The sequence below is a fragment of the Ricinus communis genome, chromosome 1 (assembly GCF_019578655.1).
Source record: "Ricinus communis isolate WT05 ecotype wild-type chromosome 1, ASM1957865v1, whole genome shotgun sequence".
Classification (NCBI taxonomy): Eukaryota; Viridiplantae; Streptophyta; class Magnoliopsida; order Malpighiales; family Euphorbiaceae; genus Ricinus; species Ricinus communis.
This window is the reverse complement of record NC_063256.1, coordinates 35,743,610-35,761,197: the sequence shown is the minus strand read 5'-3', so window position 1 is coordinate 35,761,197 and position 17,588 is coordinate 35,743,610. Positions and strand designations below refer to the sequence as shown.

Sequence of the window (17,588 nt, the reverse complement as noted above, 5' to 3'; positions counted from 1 at the left end):
AAATTAATTTCGCTTTGGATTTTATTGATTTTATAATAGAGTCAATTATGCCCTATTATTATTTTAGCTTAATGGAATTCTCAACTATTCATGTTGGTTCAACCAAGTTCTCCGACTGACTTAAAAATTAAATAACTAGAATAATAAAATAATATAGTCTAATTTTAGAAATCTAATTTTTAAGATTTTTAAATATTTTAAATTAATTAAACCATCTTTTTATATGTTGTCAATGAATTAACAGTCTGTTCCTATTAACTATTCGGGCACCAATCTAGAAAGAATCAATTTCAGAAATCAAATTAAATTTATAATTTTAGGGAAACTAAAAGAAATTATTATGTGAATAACTATGTGCTTAATGGACCGACAGTTATTATTTGAAGCCATATAAATGCAAGGTTATTAAAAAATAAATAAATATGTTAATTTTTAATTTTTTTTAATTTTACTCTATTGTCAGAAAATTAATATGTTAATTTAATTGCGTACCATTTAGAATTTAAGTAAATTGTAAAACAAATAAAAATAAGAAGAGTCGAAGAATCTATAATTTTTTTGGCTAAAGAAGTTTTAAAAAAACAGTTGAGATACCTATAAGGCAGTTTCCCCGTCAAATTCTTACCTCGGGCAAAAAAAAAAATAGAGATAAATAATATATATTAATAAAAAAGAAATACTGAATAGCGTAAAAATGAGATAGTAAAAAATTTTTCTAATTTAATAAAAGTTTTGAGTTCTTGTTCTAAATATGTAGCTATATTAGAAATTCTTAAAGAAATATTCAACCATCCGTAAAAGTCATACCTAACAAGTTATACATTAACTTTAGATATATACAATATCAAAAAAAAAAAAAAAAAAATACATATTATGCAAGGCCATGGGCCAATATATTACAATGACGAGGCATGAAGTTGCCGAGGTTTGAGTAGTGATTGGCTCGTGCCATTTAGCTACCATCCAAAACAATCTGCTTTCAAGCCAAGTCGAGTGCCCAGACCATACCGTTACGCAAACCCATGCTCTCCAAGATTAAGTAGTTGTTAATGCCAATATACCGCTAATCATTTGAGTTGACAACCTCACCATTGGAATTATGAGCAACATGGCCAATCGCTGTTAAAATTTATATGGTATATTGTCTGTGGTACTCACAAAATTTGGATAAATTGCATTAATAATTCTCAAATTTGGACCTTATATTATATTACGATAATCTATAAAATAAAATTTCAGTCTGAATCACTAAACCTTTTAAATTTTAATTAAAATATCATTAATCTCTTTATCATCCATTTCTGTTAAATTAATAAATAAAAAACTCACGCTGATACGTGTATAATAATAATAATAATAATAATCCAACTCAAATTAAATTTTATACCTCGTCCACTTCCAAATCATCCAACTCAAAGTAAATTTTACACCTCAGCCACTCCCAAAAATCCTAAGTCACCAGCAGAACTAATAGCACCACAGCCACTGCCACTGCCACCGCCAAAAGACCGCCTCTAAAATGGGCGAGCAGAGCACAGACCCACCCGATGTCCACCAAAACGTCACCACCACCACATTGCTTCTGTCGACAACACCCAAAATGAACGACTGTCTCTAAAAACGGCGAGCACAGACCCAAAATCAATGGGAATCCAACCATCAGTACTAACTTTATATCAATTGGGTTAGCAAGATTGTACCTTCAGCAACCAGTTTCTTTAATACCTTTTTAAATGCACCCTGACACATTTTCCTTCCAGCAATCCTCGCACCATGTATTTTAGTGCTCATTGGCAAGGGATTCACTGATACATTGCTGGTGCAACAAGCTGACTGTCATCCATCAAACCCCAATGATAACACTGTTGAGGAGTTCCAGTACATGAGAAAACTGGAATAGGAATACCAAAATATCCATATTAATACAACCCCATAAAATATTCAGTCACAAGAATATTTTGATACCCATTTTAATTCATGACAATTCTCTTTCTTGTGAGTTTGTTTTCTAATTTCTTGTGAGTTTAGAATTTTCAATCGCTAACAAAAGAGGGAAAGGTATCCTTTGTAAAGAGCACCAAATCCTCCTTTGACAAAATTAATTTTTTTCACACCCATTTTCAATTCCTAATCCATCTCCATAAAAGTTCAAATGCAAGAACTCCTATAGCTATCAAAACACATCCAATTGAAGCTGATAGACCAATTACTAGTTGTACCTTGTCGGAAGTTTCATCGTTTGTGATTAATTCTCTTTGTTTCTTTTAATCTCTTTAAAACCTAAAAGTGAAAAGAAAAAGAGCTTATTTCCTTATTTTCTTTTTTCTGCAATTTCATATTCTTTTGGTTTTGTTTTTTGCAATTTCATGTCATGCCATCGTCGTTGCTGCTGCTGAATGTCGTCGCCGTTGAATGCCGCCACCACTGTCGGATGTCGTTGTCGTTCATCTGCTGGGCCTGTTCACCCACTCACAGACAACCAGGAAGGCATCGACTCCACTCACGCCTGCGAAGATTAACAAGGAAGGCATCAACAATGTTATAAAATATGAATATTATTAGATTTGTAAGTTGTTTCTTTTTTATGAATAAAATACTCCATGAGGATGAACTCCAAATATTCAGGCCCATAGGTTGTTCCATGCAAGTTTTTGAGATCTGCCGAATCATGCAGCTAGATGGTGTAGGGATCCAATCGATGATGTTTTTGCAGGAACGTGTGTTATCTTACACACGTGCTATTTGAAATTATTGGTTACCGTTGATTTTGAATCTAATTTTTATTTCTTTCCTTTTACTTGATTTTGGCCTTTAAATTTTTTTTATTCTTATAACCTTTTTTTATTTGTATCTTGATTTTATTAATTGAACAATTATTAAAATAAGTTAAAAAAACTTCTAAATTAGTTTTTAAATTATTTAAAATTAACCTACTTAGATTGAATTAATTAATTTTTCTATTTTTTTGAGATTGTTAGGTAATTAAAGAAGTTGATAAATATAAAATAAATCAAAATTAAAAAAATCTATGATGATTTCTTTTAGAATAAGATAGGTTAAGAGTTTTATATTTAATTTTTTATTTTATTTATTTAAATAAAATTAAGAGTGGATATATTTTTAAAATTTTATAATTATATAAATTAAGTTATAAAACTTCTTCAGATATATATATATATATATATATATATATTGTCCATTATTAATTAGCATGTTTCATTATAGTTTTATATTCATCACTTGTAGTCATTTATCTATATGTTATACGATTGTCGTAATTATTTTTTATTGTAAATAATAATATAAATTAATTTATATAAAAATTAAATAATATTTTATAATTATTTTTAATATTTTTAAAAATAATGATAAATTAAATATCTTTTAATGTCTTTTTATTTTTTTACTTTTTAATATTTAAGATTTTATTAGTACAATAATATAAAAATTATCAACAAATTAATTAAAACAACTATAAAATTATATGTAAATTTGAATTTTATGTGTCAATAATAAATACATATGTCCAAAATGAAAGTTCTATGTGTCAAAGTACATTAACACATGTCAAAAAAAAAATTTATTGGACTAGATACTTATCAATATTTTTTGTTCATTTACATATACTAAAATGTTCATTTTCTATATGTATAATGTTCATTAGATTCAATATCCTATAATAATTAATATTTTATATTTAAACATTCATTATCTTAAACTTAATATTCATTGCAGTTAATGTTCACGTTCATTTTGTTTATGTATTATTCATCAGTATTAATCGTAATATTCATTATTTATTACTATAATGTTCAATGTCTATATATATTTATATATATAATATTTATCAATATTTTCAAATTACTATAATGTTCAATGTCTATATATATATAATATTCATCAATATTTTTAAATGAAATATTGATTATTTATGAAAAAATTTATTATTTTTGTCATACATATTGAAACATTCTTGTGATTGATATAAGCATTCATCATTCATAAGCATTATATTTATTAGTTTATTAATTGATATTTATCATTAATTTATCCAAACATATATATATATAACATAAGCATAATTTAAATCGTCCAAACAGTTTGTAAATAAATAAAAAAACATCAAGTTAAAGTTATACTATAAATATTTATATTATGGTACACATATTTCTTAACAAAATTAAGTTAACTAACAATGAATATTTAACGTTTAAACAATAGACATTCAACACATGTTTAATAAACATAAGTTAATGAACATTTATTATAAATTTAATGAGAATAAATTATTTACAAAAGAAAAGAACGCTTAAGCATCTAACACATGTGTGTACCTAGATTGTACCATGTAATATTTATTACAAATTTAATGAATATAAATTATTTAAAAAAAGGATAATTACATTTTTAGTGTCTGAACTTGTCAAGAACGACAATCGAGTGGTTAAATTTTTAAAACTAACAATTAAGTATGTCAACCTATAAGAAAATAATAAAATAGTATTTTTAGCAAGTGATTTTTACAGTTTTTTTTTTTTAATTTCTTATAGATATAGATGAGAGAGCAAAATTATTGAACAAGTCAAAAACTAAGGTGGATTCATTTATGATATAGCCTTAAGGTAAATTTTATATTATATAACTTTCTTTCTCTAACCTCTGTTAATCCTCAATTTAGCAGCCATAATTCTTAATTTCCAATTCATGAATCATGATATTTATTACATTATAAAACTCTAATAACTTTATAAAAATATATTTGCATATGATGGAAAAATTTATCATTTTTTTATTATTTTTACAACACTTTTACCATATGTCTCTTACTTTTTATCTCATTTAACATAAAAAGAATTTATATCAGTATTTATAATGAGTTGTCTGATAATAAATTTTATTATTATTTTACAAATTATCATATTTAATTATTAGTTTTAAGAATTCAACGACTCAATTATTATTTTGATAGAATGAAAAGTAAAAACGGCACCGTTTCTAATTCATCACATCTAATACAGGGAGTAGTCTCGCCTAACCGGTTGAATAAGGCTGAGCCCACAAGTAGAGCATCAAATTCCTTATTAAGGATACCTATTTCTTCTCCTTATATATACTAGTTTTCTACCTATCTATTATCCGAACTATTATTATTATTATTATTATTATTATTATTATTATTTTAATAATACATATTTTTAATTTTGAAAAAATAAATTTATACTTAGTCTCCTTTAAAAGTATTAATTATATATATATATATATATATATATATATATATATATATATATATATATATTAACTAATAACAAATTAAATATATGTAATAAAAATTTAACAAATAGCATCTTGTTTTTACTACGTAGATGCTAAAGAAAAAAAAAATCATGAGAGCCACTTGGGAGCATGGTGTTTAGTTTATTTTCAAAATTAGTTCAGTTTATTCAATAGACATGGTTCGATTCGATTTTAAACCGAACCGACCGAATGCCTACCTCTACAAATATTTTATATTTTTGTATTGAATGATTGATATATAACCTATTATTTAAAATTAATAAATATGGATCGATTATCTACAGTGAGAACATATACCGGGACTAGACAAGAATTCTCTATTTTTTTTACACTCATTATAAAAGTGATAACATAGTAGAGTAGAAACAGCTTAAATCGTATGTTGGTGTCAATAGCAAAGCAATTCAAACTTAGAATATTTATTTGAATTGGTCATTACACATTTATGGTATTAGTTAAGAAGAAATGGAAAATGAAATGTCCTGTATTGATTATTGACTAATTTTGACGTGAAGTTGAGGGAAAGACTTTGATGAGGTATAATATTCATTCACCCTGGAAGGAAGACCAAGCTAAGAAATTCCTAGCAGGCTCACTGAACAGACAAAAGGATACTTCTAAATTTAGGAATCCAAACGTATACTCTATATTATGATACTATTGTTTAATATAAATCAAATATTATAGTAATATTTCCACTTCTTTAGTTGACTAGATTTTAACTAATAACAAAATATTTAAAAAATTTATCACTATATATATATATATACTTATCATAATTTAGATCCGTGATATTTTTATAGACTCTAATTTGATCTTAATATGTCTGATCTATTAATTTGGATCAGATTAATATTTTTATTCGAGAATTATAGCGTTATCGATTAATATTTTTATAAATAAAATTAAATAAATTTTAAACTAGAATTTTTCATCGTAATTGTCTATAAATATTAATTAAAATTTATCGCTTTTATTATAAGAGTCAAAATCAATTCGGGTTCCCTACAGAGAAACCGAAACCATGAGAGATTAATGATTGATTAACTTTTACAATTAATCATTATGATGATAAATATACGAAAATTAAAGTTTCTTCCATTCTCGATCTCCGGAATTGATTAAAACCCACTTAGTTAAGCTTTTTTCTTTTCCTTTTTCTTTTTCTCCTTCTTTTCTTCGGCTACGTAAATGATATTAGAGATAATATTATAAATATTTATAATTTTAATTTAATCCTAAAATTTTAATTTATTTGATTTTAATTTTATTTATAATTGATCATCTTACCAATTAAAATTTGATATATCATATTTTTTAATTATTTTTTTATTGATTATTTTTATTACGTATCCATCTTTTATTTATGAAATAACTAAATTTAAATTAAGTGAACAAATAAAATATATTTAAATTATATATATAAAATTTAGTGGAACATTTTTAATATTAGCTCGCTATAATATTTCAAACTAGTGTGAGAACCAACATGGGAAGTCAAAAATTGCTCAAGACTGACCCCACAGCATAGAAATTTCTCAAGAAGACCGAAAGCTGAATTGTTGACTGACTTGGAAGCTGATTACTGAAAATTATAGTGATTATTAGTAATACCCTTTACAAATAATGAAAAGCTGATAGACTATATATAGTTCAAATTTCCTACAAGTTTCATAAGATCAAGAAAGGATCAATCGCCTCAAACTTTGCGTAAAACCCTTTCATATTGTTCCTTTACAGGGCACACAAGTACGTAGAAATATAGTAATACAACAACAAAATTGCACAAAGTGAGGTGCTTTAACTTCCTTGATTCTTTACTGAATTATACAAAAGTTCTTACAGGGTAGAAGAAGATATACATACAGCACAAGCTTCTAATAGTGAGAAATGGAGCGAGCGAGATGCTGCGAAGAAGATGCATTTGCAGAAGATGCAGCAGGAGCTTTTGGTGCCTTCGTGTGGCCTCCAAGATCATATATTTGCAATTTCTGTGGCAGAGAATTCGGGTCAGCTCAGGCTTTAGGTGGTCACATGAACGTTCACAGGAGAGATAGAGCAAGGTTAAAGCAGTCTCCTGGTATCGAAAACGACTATCTTCATCACCATAAGCAGCAGCCGCAGCAGCATCAACGTCAAAATCTGCATAACATTCTGGTTTATGATCCTGACAGTATTGCTAAATTTTCAACTCCTTTAACTGAAGAGAATAGTCAAAAACCTGAAGTTGCAGAAAGTGATGGCAAGAAGGAGAATGTTAGTAGAAAGAGATGGAGATGTGATGAATTACCATTGCCTTTATTCCCTTTCTTTACTAAAATATCAAAACCAAATTCCATGAAGAAAGTTCATCTTCAAGAAGAGGTCAAGGGGCTGTGCCTAGGTGCAACCCAAGACTTAGATCTTGAGCTAAGACTTGGCTTTTCCCTTTTTTAGTCTATATATATAATTTTTTTTTCCCATACAAATTTCCCATTCTGTATTCTATTTTATATCCTTAATCAAGATATTAAGGCCAGGCTTCCTCTGCATCATCATCTCTTCTCTCCTGGATTGATTAATATTCCTTCCAAGTTTTATGAGCTATCATATTAAACAATGAAATTGCAAAAATTATTTAGATAGGCCAATATACATAATAAAGTGATTTTTTCTTTTCAATACTATTTTCTTTGAACAACAATAAAACAATTGTTAAACACAAAAGGTTTTAGCAAATCCTTTACATTTTACAGTGTGAGATGTGTACCCAGATCACTACTCATCCTGTACTCCATTCATTTTCTATACATCAATGATGGAAAGCTTAATCTTGTCTCTAGCAAACATGATAACAGATATAAGCTCTGAGGTTATTTTCTAATTTGGTTTTCAGTTTAATTTTAAAAATTAAAAACCCAAATAAATCCCATTGGTTTTGATTGAAAACTTTCAATTTAAGTTTAACTGAACTCAGCGGATTTAATATTTAATATAAGTATTTTTATAGAAAAATGTATGTATTTGAGAGTATTAATTTAAAGGATATTTAGTTCAGAAGTTTTATACAGTTGGTAGTTGTTTCTCACTAAATAACTATAAATTAAATTATTTAATAAGACTTAAAAATCAGTAGATGATGGATGATTTAGTCTTAATCAATTAATGATTATGTTAGCTCTATTTTAAAATCATTTTTATCAGTTGATAGCTAATTTGATCTTTGTATTTATTTGGATAATATTATCCTTATTAAAACTTATTAATAATTACTTATTTTGAATTGATTTGATACAGTTAAATTAATTATTATTTTAAAAATTAAATAATTATAATATTTATAATCACAGCATTTGAAATCAAGAAATTCTTATTAGTGGAAATTTAATCCATTCTTTTGATATAAGTTTTATAAATATTATAATAATAGATTCAATTGAGTAAAATAAAATTAACTATAATATTATTGTTAATTATTACAAGCTATTTTTATTAATTTATACTATTTAAATAATATAATAAAATAAATTACAGCTTGAATTGTTGTTCAATATACTAACATTAATAAAAATTTATTAAATTTTTTAATTTATCAGTTACTAGTCTATTAGCTATAAGCTGTATTTTAATACATTAAAATAGATATATCTTTTAATAACTAAATAAATAGATATTTAACTCACGGTGTAAAACTTCAACTTTCGTCGCCATAATAATAATAATAATAATAATAATAATAATAATAATAATAAAACCAAGATTGTGATCTAAAAACATTCCAACATTGGTTTTCTTTTTCATATTTTGAGTCATTATCATAATATGATTCAAATTGATAAGAACCAAGAGACATGAATGAATATGCTTTATAGTCTCTTCCCTAATGATTTAATTTTTCCTGAAGGAAACGTCCAAAAATGGGCCAACACCTTTGTTGTATCCTTTCATTTTCTCCTTTCATTATGGGTATATATATATATATATATATATATATATATATATATATATAAATAAATGTTGTGGCTTTTGTTTGCTGCTTGATACCTAGAATTAGTGCAAGATATTAGGCGATAATTATGTGTTGCTTTGCTCTATTTTCTTTACCAAAACAGAAATGAAGGAACCATGTTATTTCCCCCGGAAAACGAGATTCTCACAAGTGGCAATGGCTCTTGTTAGAACACAATGTATTTCTCTTTTGTCTTCTTACCACTATGCTTCCTTATACCTTTTCTCTCCATTTCTGATATTTGGTAAAATAACATTCAGTATTATATCTGCAGCAGCTACTCGATTATGTCTCGAGTCCTTCTGTAACCTAATTGAGTCTTTTCTTTATTCATGTTAGCTCCTGAATTAGCCTCTTGGCTTGTTTCTAGCCATTATTTTCTTGAGCTGCAGGATCTTCCTTAAGGCCTGCTAAGGTTTTCCTACGGCTCTTATGGTCTAGCCAATTCTTCATCCGTTGGCTTGATTTTTCACTTCTCCTGGTCACCTTTTAATGGTTCGTTTTCATAACCATTCACTCGACTTATTACGCCATTAGGGTTGTGGGATTTTAAAAGAAAAAAAAAATTAACACTTATAAAAGTAATATTAAGAATAAAATAATTATGTGTAAAATTTATATTTAATTTGTAGAAATAATAGTTCATTCGTTAAGATACACGTTGGGCGGAGCAAACCTAAATTTGACTTTGAGAAAGAATAGCCTTATATTCTAATATTAGTAAAGGCACATATTTTGACATCTCTTCGTCTACAGAGAATTCTCGACCTATAAATGGACATATTCATTAGGCCCTTGAGTGGTGTCTTGGAGGTCCCATATGGTAGGTTTTTTGGTGGTAAGGTAGGACTATGGCTCATGAACTTGGCTGCCAATTCATATATTTTATATATAAAGCATGTGCAAGTTGAATGTTAAATATAAAGCTTGTTTTCATGATCACAAAATAATTAAAAAAAAAAATAAAAAGAGCTGATTAATCACATCCATAAGATATGTTAATTACCAATTCTTTCTATTTTATTTTGGTTCTGAAATTTGTTGTAAGAAAAGAAGCCATTTTACAGTAGTATACATACTTGTTTTTAAATCCACATATCATTTTCACCATTTTCTTTCTATAAGATTATTTAACTTTCTGAATCTAAATTCTTAAAACAGCCAAAGAAAAGGTTAAGTTTCAAGTCCAACCTTAGTGGAAAATTAAACTAAATTCCAAATTAGGTAACTTTGTTGCCAATTATACCCCTACAAAAGGAAAATAAAATATACATCTTAGAGTTGCCTTGTCATTAACTATACCAGCAGGAATTATTAGATGTAATTCAATTTTTAAAATTTAATCCTTCACTTTTGTTTAATTTCTTTTTAAGATCAATTAAGAAGATAATATCAAGTTAAATGTATTTTGTTACAAATCATTTATTGTATTAATCATTGATAATAATCACTTAATGAATAAAATATGTAATATATAATAATAATTTAATTCACAACTGAGGATGAAATAAATATACATGCAATCTAATTTTGATATATTTAATTTTTTTATAAAAATTACTAAAATAAAATAAAAAGTGCAGAAGAGAAATTTTATATTTAAAACATAAATTATTATTAAATTATGTAACTGTTTGACTGGGTGACATCTTATATGGGTTTTCTGGAGTTTCCACATGGCAGGTCTCAGAGAGCCATTGGTGTTAGCTGGCACATAGCGAAAGATTAACCTTGGAGAAGGACCCTCCATTAACCTTAGCTAAGGTTTGGCTGTCCATTGGTGTATGTATGGACTGGCTCTGGCTTGGCTAAATTAGAATTTGGTTGGGACGGCCAAATTTACGTTGGAAATAACTAGATTAAATATACTAATGCTGACTTAATTTAGACTAAGTTTCATTTTTATTATATAATTATTATTTATTTTATTATAATCATTTAATTTTAAATTGAATAATAGATAGATCATTTGTCTAAAATCTTATAGTTTATTCATTGAAAAAAAAATCTATAAATCTCTTAAATTTACAAAACAACATTAAATTTTAATAATATAAAATGAATCTTTAATTTTGAAGTTTTGAATCAAAGTATTGAATTTCAATTCTCAAAAATCGATTTCAACAGACTGGTATTATAGACGACTAAGAGAAAATTTACTCATATACTGTAAGTTTTACATATTTATTATTTTGTATTTAGCATTCATATTTAATTAATTTGGTGGTTAGGCACTCGTTTAATATTGAAGTTCTTGCACCAAATAGGAACTGATCACACATCCTCAAATAAATATATGGACATGTAAGAAATATAAAAAAAATAATAGCTTAAATATAAACAAATGTAAAAATATTACTAATTTGGTTGTTGGACACTCTTATCTTTTTTATTTTTCACTCTTTCTTTTTTGTTTATTGTTATTATTATTATATTTTTTACTTTAAAAATAATATTGTGATAAAAATAAGTAAAACAAGTAATGTATATGGATTAATTAAGCTAAAAAAAGAAAACGTTATTATAACAATAAATAAAAAAATAGAAGATGAGAGGAAAAGAAAAAAAGCAATACCCAAGCTTTATTATAAAAACCTAAAGAATTTTTTAAGCTTAAGATAGAGTTTGATTTGGATTAAGTTAATAGTTTGGTTAAATGGTTTGATGACTAGAATAGTGACTTGTTAATTTTTTAAAACACGTATTAATCTAATATTGAATATTTTAGATATTAATATTCTAGCGAATTAAACCACTGAATAAGTAAAGTAACTATTAATATAATGATCCTGAAAGAACTTAAGGCTAAATTAACTTATGTGTTAGAATTTGATTACGAGGACATTAAGAATATTATGAATGTTTTTCTATTAGTTGGGTAAAATTTAAAAACTTACAGTTCTAGAAATGATTTCAGTACTAATTAATATAATTTAATTGATACATTATGAATATCTTGCTTATATAACAAAATTGATAATATAATTTAAGCTGAGAATGTGATTTCATGAATTTGGAAAATATATAAGATAATTATATTAATGGTCACTTAGCTTATACTAAATTTCATTTTAGTTACATAATCTTTTTTTATTTTGTTACAGCCATTTAACTTTAAGTTAGGTAACATATTGGTCATTTATTTAAAATCTGGTTGTTTATTTATTTAAAAATTTCATCATTTACAATATAGAATTTCTAATGCTACAAAATGAAATCCCTAATTCTGAAGTTTTAAAGTGAAGCATTGAATTCCAATTCTTAAAAATTAATTTCAATAGACTAGGGTCATAGACAACTAGAAAAAATGCATTAATACTGTAAGTTCTACATACTCGTTATTTTACAATTAACATTTAGATTTAATTAATTTAGTGGTTAGACACTCATTTGATATTGAATTCTTGTACCAATCTAATTACTTAAATAGAAAAAATAAAATAAACAAGTGCAAAAATAGATATACAGACATGTAAGAAACGGAAAAGAAATGGTAGCTTAAACATAAACAAGTGCAAAAATATTATTAATTTGGTGGTCGGACACTCTTACCTTTTTCTATTTTTCACTTTCTTTCTTTCAGTAAAAATAAAATCTTGATAAAAATAATTAGAAAAAAGATAATTAATATAAATTAATTAAGCTGAAAGAAAAAATATTAATGTAACAATAAATAAAAAATAAATAGAAGATGAGAACTAATATTTATTATCAAAGCCTAGAAGATTTATGAACTCTAAAATTAGGTTTGATTTTGGGTTAAGTTAATAATCTGGTCAAATGGTTTGATGACTAGGACAGTGACTTGTCAATTTTTCAAACACGTGTTAGTATAATATTGAATCATTTAGATATATTATTATTCTAGCGAATTAAATTACTAGATTTTAAATAAATGACTAATTTACTATCAAACTTTAAGTTAAATAATTGTAATAAAATAAAATAAAAATATATGACCAAAATAAAAGTTAATATTAAGTGACCGTTGCTGTAATTATTCCGAAAATATATATTCAAAAGATTGAAGCCGGAAACATGAAGACTTCTCAAACTCCTCTTCTTTGATATTTTATCTATTTGTTGAGCTAATTAATAATAAAACATTAGTAATAATGAAAAACAAAATTGACCAAGCATAGTCAAAGGTTTTTTAATGTCTTTATCTTCCTCAATAATTCTCACAATCAACAAAAATATACCAAGTCAATAACATTACATTATTTTGAAGGATTTTCAAAAAAGAATGTTCAAAAATGTCCAAAAATATCAAAAAGTGGAGATGCATTATTCTTTTGTAATCTTTGCTGATCATAAAAGCCGCATATGTACCAATCCCATTGGATCAAAATTCTTCCTAACTAAGATGCTCAAACCACTGTTGTAAACTGTGATTAAAGGTAAGAGAATCATCGAGTGGAGCTGATTCCAGAGGAACTTAAATCGATTAATATATATATATATATATATATATATATATATATATATATACTATAAGTAGTGTGGAATTAGAAAAAATTCTGAATTTTGAGTAATATGGTGCCTTCTAAATTATTTATTTTTATAAAAGAAAAAAAAATAAAGAATCAAGTCTTTTTAAATGGCAGTCCACATATATGCCAATATGTATTTGTAAAATTATATATTTTGAATTCTTGGTTTGGATGTTCAATTCATCAAATGCGCAATGATTGCACATCTTGTCATGAAAAGAGAAACAGTAAACATACAAATGGCAAGCATTAGTGTGATAAAACTGTGAGACACGGTTTCAGACATTCTAGCAGATTCAAAAACATGCATATTGGAATTCACAACCTGACAGCCATACATTTGCCCATATCATATATTTCTTCAAGACCTAAGCACCACCTTCCAGAATATGCATCAAAATTTCAGACAATTAATATATCTGAAAATAAATAAAATAAAATAAATTTTCCATAAGAAAAATCATCAGCAAACTTTCCATATCCTTTCTTTGTCATTTTGGAGGACTATACAAGATCGTTCAATTTTCATGGCCTTATAATCCACGTCAACATGTATAATGCATCCACTGGCTAGAAGCAAGTTGACCTGTCTCCTTCTCTCTCTCTCTCTCTCTCTCTCTCTCTTCTCTTCTTCTTCGGAAAGGTTGCTTAGTAATGGAGACTGATCAATCCAACCAAGAGAATTCAGACCAAGATCAAGAACGAGGTGGTAGTTGTCAAGTTAGATCATATGAGTGCACCTTCTGCAGGAGAGGATTCTCTAATGCACAAGCCCTAGGTGGCCATATGAATATTCACCGTAAAGACAAAGCCAAGCTCAAGCACTCCACCTCAAATGAACCCCGTCAACATCTACAATCTGTTGATATGATCTCAAACAATATAATTTCTCACTCTTTTTCTCCTATTCCTACAGCTCCATCATCACATCCAGTAATGGAGGTTAAGTCTGGTCAAGATAGATCAAGCCCAATGATCAACTGGGCTTGGATTCTTGATAAAGAAAGTGATACCTGTAAGAAGAATAAAACACATGTTGGAGAAATTCAGCAGCTGTGTTTCTTTGTAGATAATCCATCCAGTACTAAAGATCAAGATCATCATCATCAGCAAGAAGAACAACAGCCAGGAAACCTTCATGGCAGCACCGAAAAGGGTCTTTCGCCAAGCCATGGATTGTCAAGTTCAGAGCTAGACCTTGAACTTAGACTGGGGCCTGAGCCTCATGACTCATCGCCGGCAACGGGTACAAAAAGGTTCTTTTAAATTTGCTTAGTATGTAATTATATTGTTCACCAACTTCATTACTAATTTTCTTAATCTTGAAAGTATTTTGTGTAACATATGTTGATTCACCTCCTAAAAGAAAAAATCTTCTATAGTTTCTTTACCATCATTTTCTTGTTCAAACATGGAATTTGATTCTTGATTGGTTTAGTTGAGTTTTAGAACAATACAGCATTGTTTAGGCCACGGTTGGTTTTTTTGTAGGTTTGTGCCGAATTATGTGCTCTCTATGGAAAAAGCCATCCAATAATGTATCATGCAAGGATAGCTAGCTCAGAAACCCTAATTAATCAGCAATTAAAAAAGAAATCAAATATTCTATGAATTTTTTTGATCATATACCATAAAACTAAAGAGCAATGAAATGCGTAAGTGTTCTTTAATATCTTTTATGAAAAAAGCCTGCGATCATAATTCAGCGGGCGCACCCTCAACATACAAACTGTAAGTAAGTGTTATAACAAAGCCTGGTTTTGTTGTTCAAAACTAGGGTTTTCATAATTGATTTATGCTTAAAGCACCTAGCAAGTTACTTACCACTGTAGTACAAACCCTAGATTGTTTTATGTTTTGCTTTTCTTTTCTGTTTTTCTTTCTTTCTTTTAACAAGAAAAAAACCAGTTTCTCTTGATCAAGCCAGTGGACAAGAGATATACAAACGAGAAAGTCGTACATTAATGCACCTTTCTTCTCTTTTATTGTTCTTGTAGTTTGCTCTGTCGGGAATATCAAATTGTACTGAGCATAATGTATAATGCACAAAAAAGAATTCACTTATCATATATACAAGAAGACACAGCATCCTTGATTATGAGCTACCAAAATTCACTCCATGTTTCCTTCTGTTATACAACATCCTTGGTTAAAAGTATAGAAAAGAAGAAGGGATCTGAAGCTAAGTCTTTATTTCAACTGAGAGAATTAAGAACTGCATATCTTATAAAACTAAACTTGTGAATGTTTTTGTTTTTCTTTAAATGAATTATTTTGATGAGAAAATAACTTGCATTGATGGTGCTTCTGCGGCAAAGGTGGGAAACGACATATATTTTCATTATTTTGAGAAAAGATTCTTAGTAAATTCCGTTCACAACATAGAATTATAAAACATTGAATAAAACTATAATATGTATCACTATTTATTAAGCGTCTGATTGGCCAACCCTGACTAATTAAAAATCATCCGATTAATATAAATGCAACATGGTATAAGTAAAATATATGTGGAAGTATAATTAGACAATCCATAGTCCTAGTATAAGAATTTCTTATATTTTGGCACTTGGAATCATACCTTATTATTAAAGTTGCACTTGGAGTTAGGATCTGTTAAAGATCATTATCTTCAAAATCTTGGACCACTTTCCTTATCTTATAACATTTCATGATAGCTTATTTGTTTAGTAATAACTACAGTTCTACTAGTAGTGAATCCTTACCAGTGGATTGAATGCAAAGCTAGCTAGGTTCAAGTACCTGAAAAGGTACTTGAGTTTCATGTCCTTAATTGGGACATAAGTCCCTGCTTTTTGGACATTGATCAGCGTTCGTCTTCGTATATTGCCGACCCATCAAATGAAATTGGCTGTGAAGTTGTCAATTCCAATATCAGGTGATTATAAGACAAATAAAAGAAATAAATGACAAGAACCCTTGTTCGAGAAGATACAGATGATCATTGTCTCAGCTAGCAATATGGACTGCCATTAAAAGCAACTGCAACTTCAAAATTGATACTTAGATCATTTAAAGTCAGTCACATGTAATATCCTCTTTCAGCTCCATTAATCTGAGAATACAAAGTTAGAAGACATAGTCTAGAATTGTCAATACAAGGCAGTCGGATACATAATCATCATCATGTATGCTTTTATATATATATATATATTGCATATTATAATTAAATAAGGCTAGCATAGTTCAACAATTAACACAAAAATAAATTTTGATTAGATCTTGCCATATAAAAACAAGGTTGTTTTGGACTCAGATCACTCGGATTTCGGATCACTTCGGTCTCGGTTGTTTCGGGTTTTAATTTTTTCTAGTTCGGATGGATTCGGCTTCGGGTTATTTTAAATTCGTATATTTAATTTTGTATTAAAATGATCAGATTTCAGGTGATCCGGATCTGATTTCGGGTTTGGATAAGACTCTGTGATCTCTACTATAGGTACTACGAGTCCCATAGTTCCAATTGGATTCTCTGCTCATGTCAATCCGATTCTTTTTTCAAGTCTCATCTGTTTTTCATCATATAAATAGAGGAATTATCTATTATAACCTATGAGGCAATATCTAGGAAAATACTTGGTGTTGGTTTCTACAATATGGAAAGACCAATTCCAAGAGTCCTTAAACCTATATGAGAAAAAAGTAGTATAAATATGGAGCTGTCTTGGGGGAGAATTTAATTAATTGATAGTTTCTTTTCTTCTTGTTTTTTTTATCTCCTTGATTTGCTAGTTAATTAGTCGTTGCTTTTTGTCGTTATTTGATCGTTTTTTCTGTTGTTGTCGTTGTTA

General features: G+C 27.6%; 2 protein-coding genes across 2 annotated transcripts; both read left to right on the top strand.

Annotated features, from left to right (window-relative positions):
- Positions 1 to 6,985: 6,985 nt before the first annotated feature.
- Positions 6,986 to 7,826, top strand: LOC8284108 (transcriptional regulator SUPERMAN). The gene has a single exon (XM_002520468.2). It carries the CDS (start codon positions 7,186 to 7,188, stop codon positions 7,729 to 7,731), a length of 546 nt encoding a protein of 181 aa, XP_002520514.1. The 5' UTR covers positions 6,986 to 7,185; the 3' UTR covers positions 7,732 to 7,826.
- A 6,184-nt stretch (positions 7,827 to 14,010) lies between these two features.
- Positions 14,011 to 15,172, top strand: LOC112535067 (transcriptional regulator TAC1). The gene has a single exon (XM_025157568.2). It carries the CDS (start codon positions 14,431 to 14,433, stop codon positions 15,040 to 15,042), a length of 612 nt encoding a protein of 203 aa, XP_025013336.1. The 5' UTR covers positions 14,011 to 14,430; the 3' UTR covers positions 15,043 to 15,172.
- Positions 15,173 to 17,588: the final 2,416 nt, after the last annotated feature.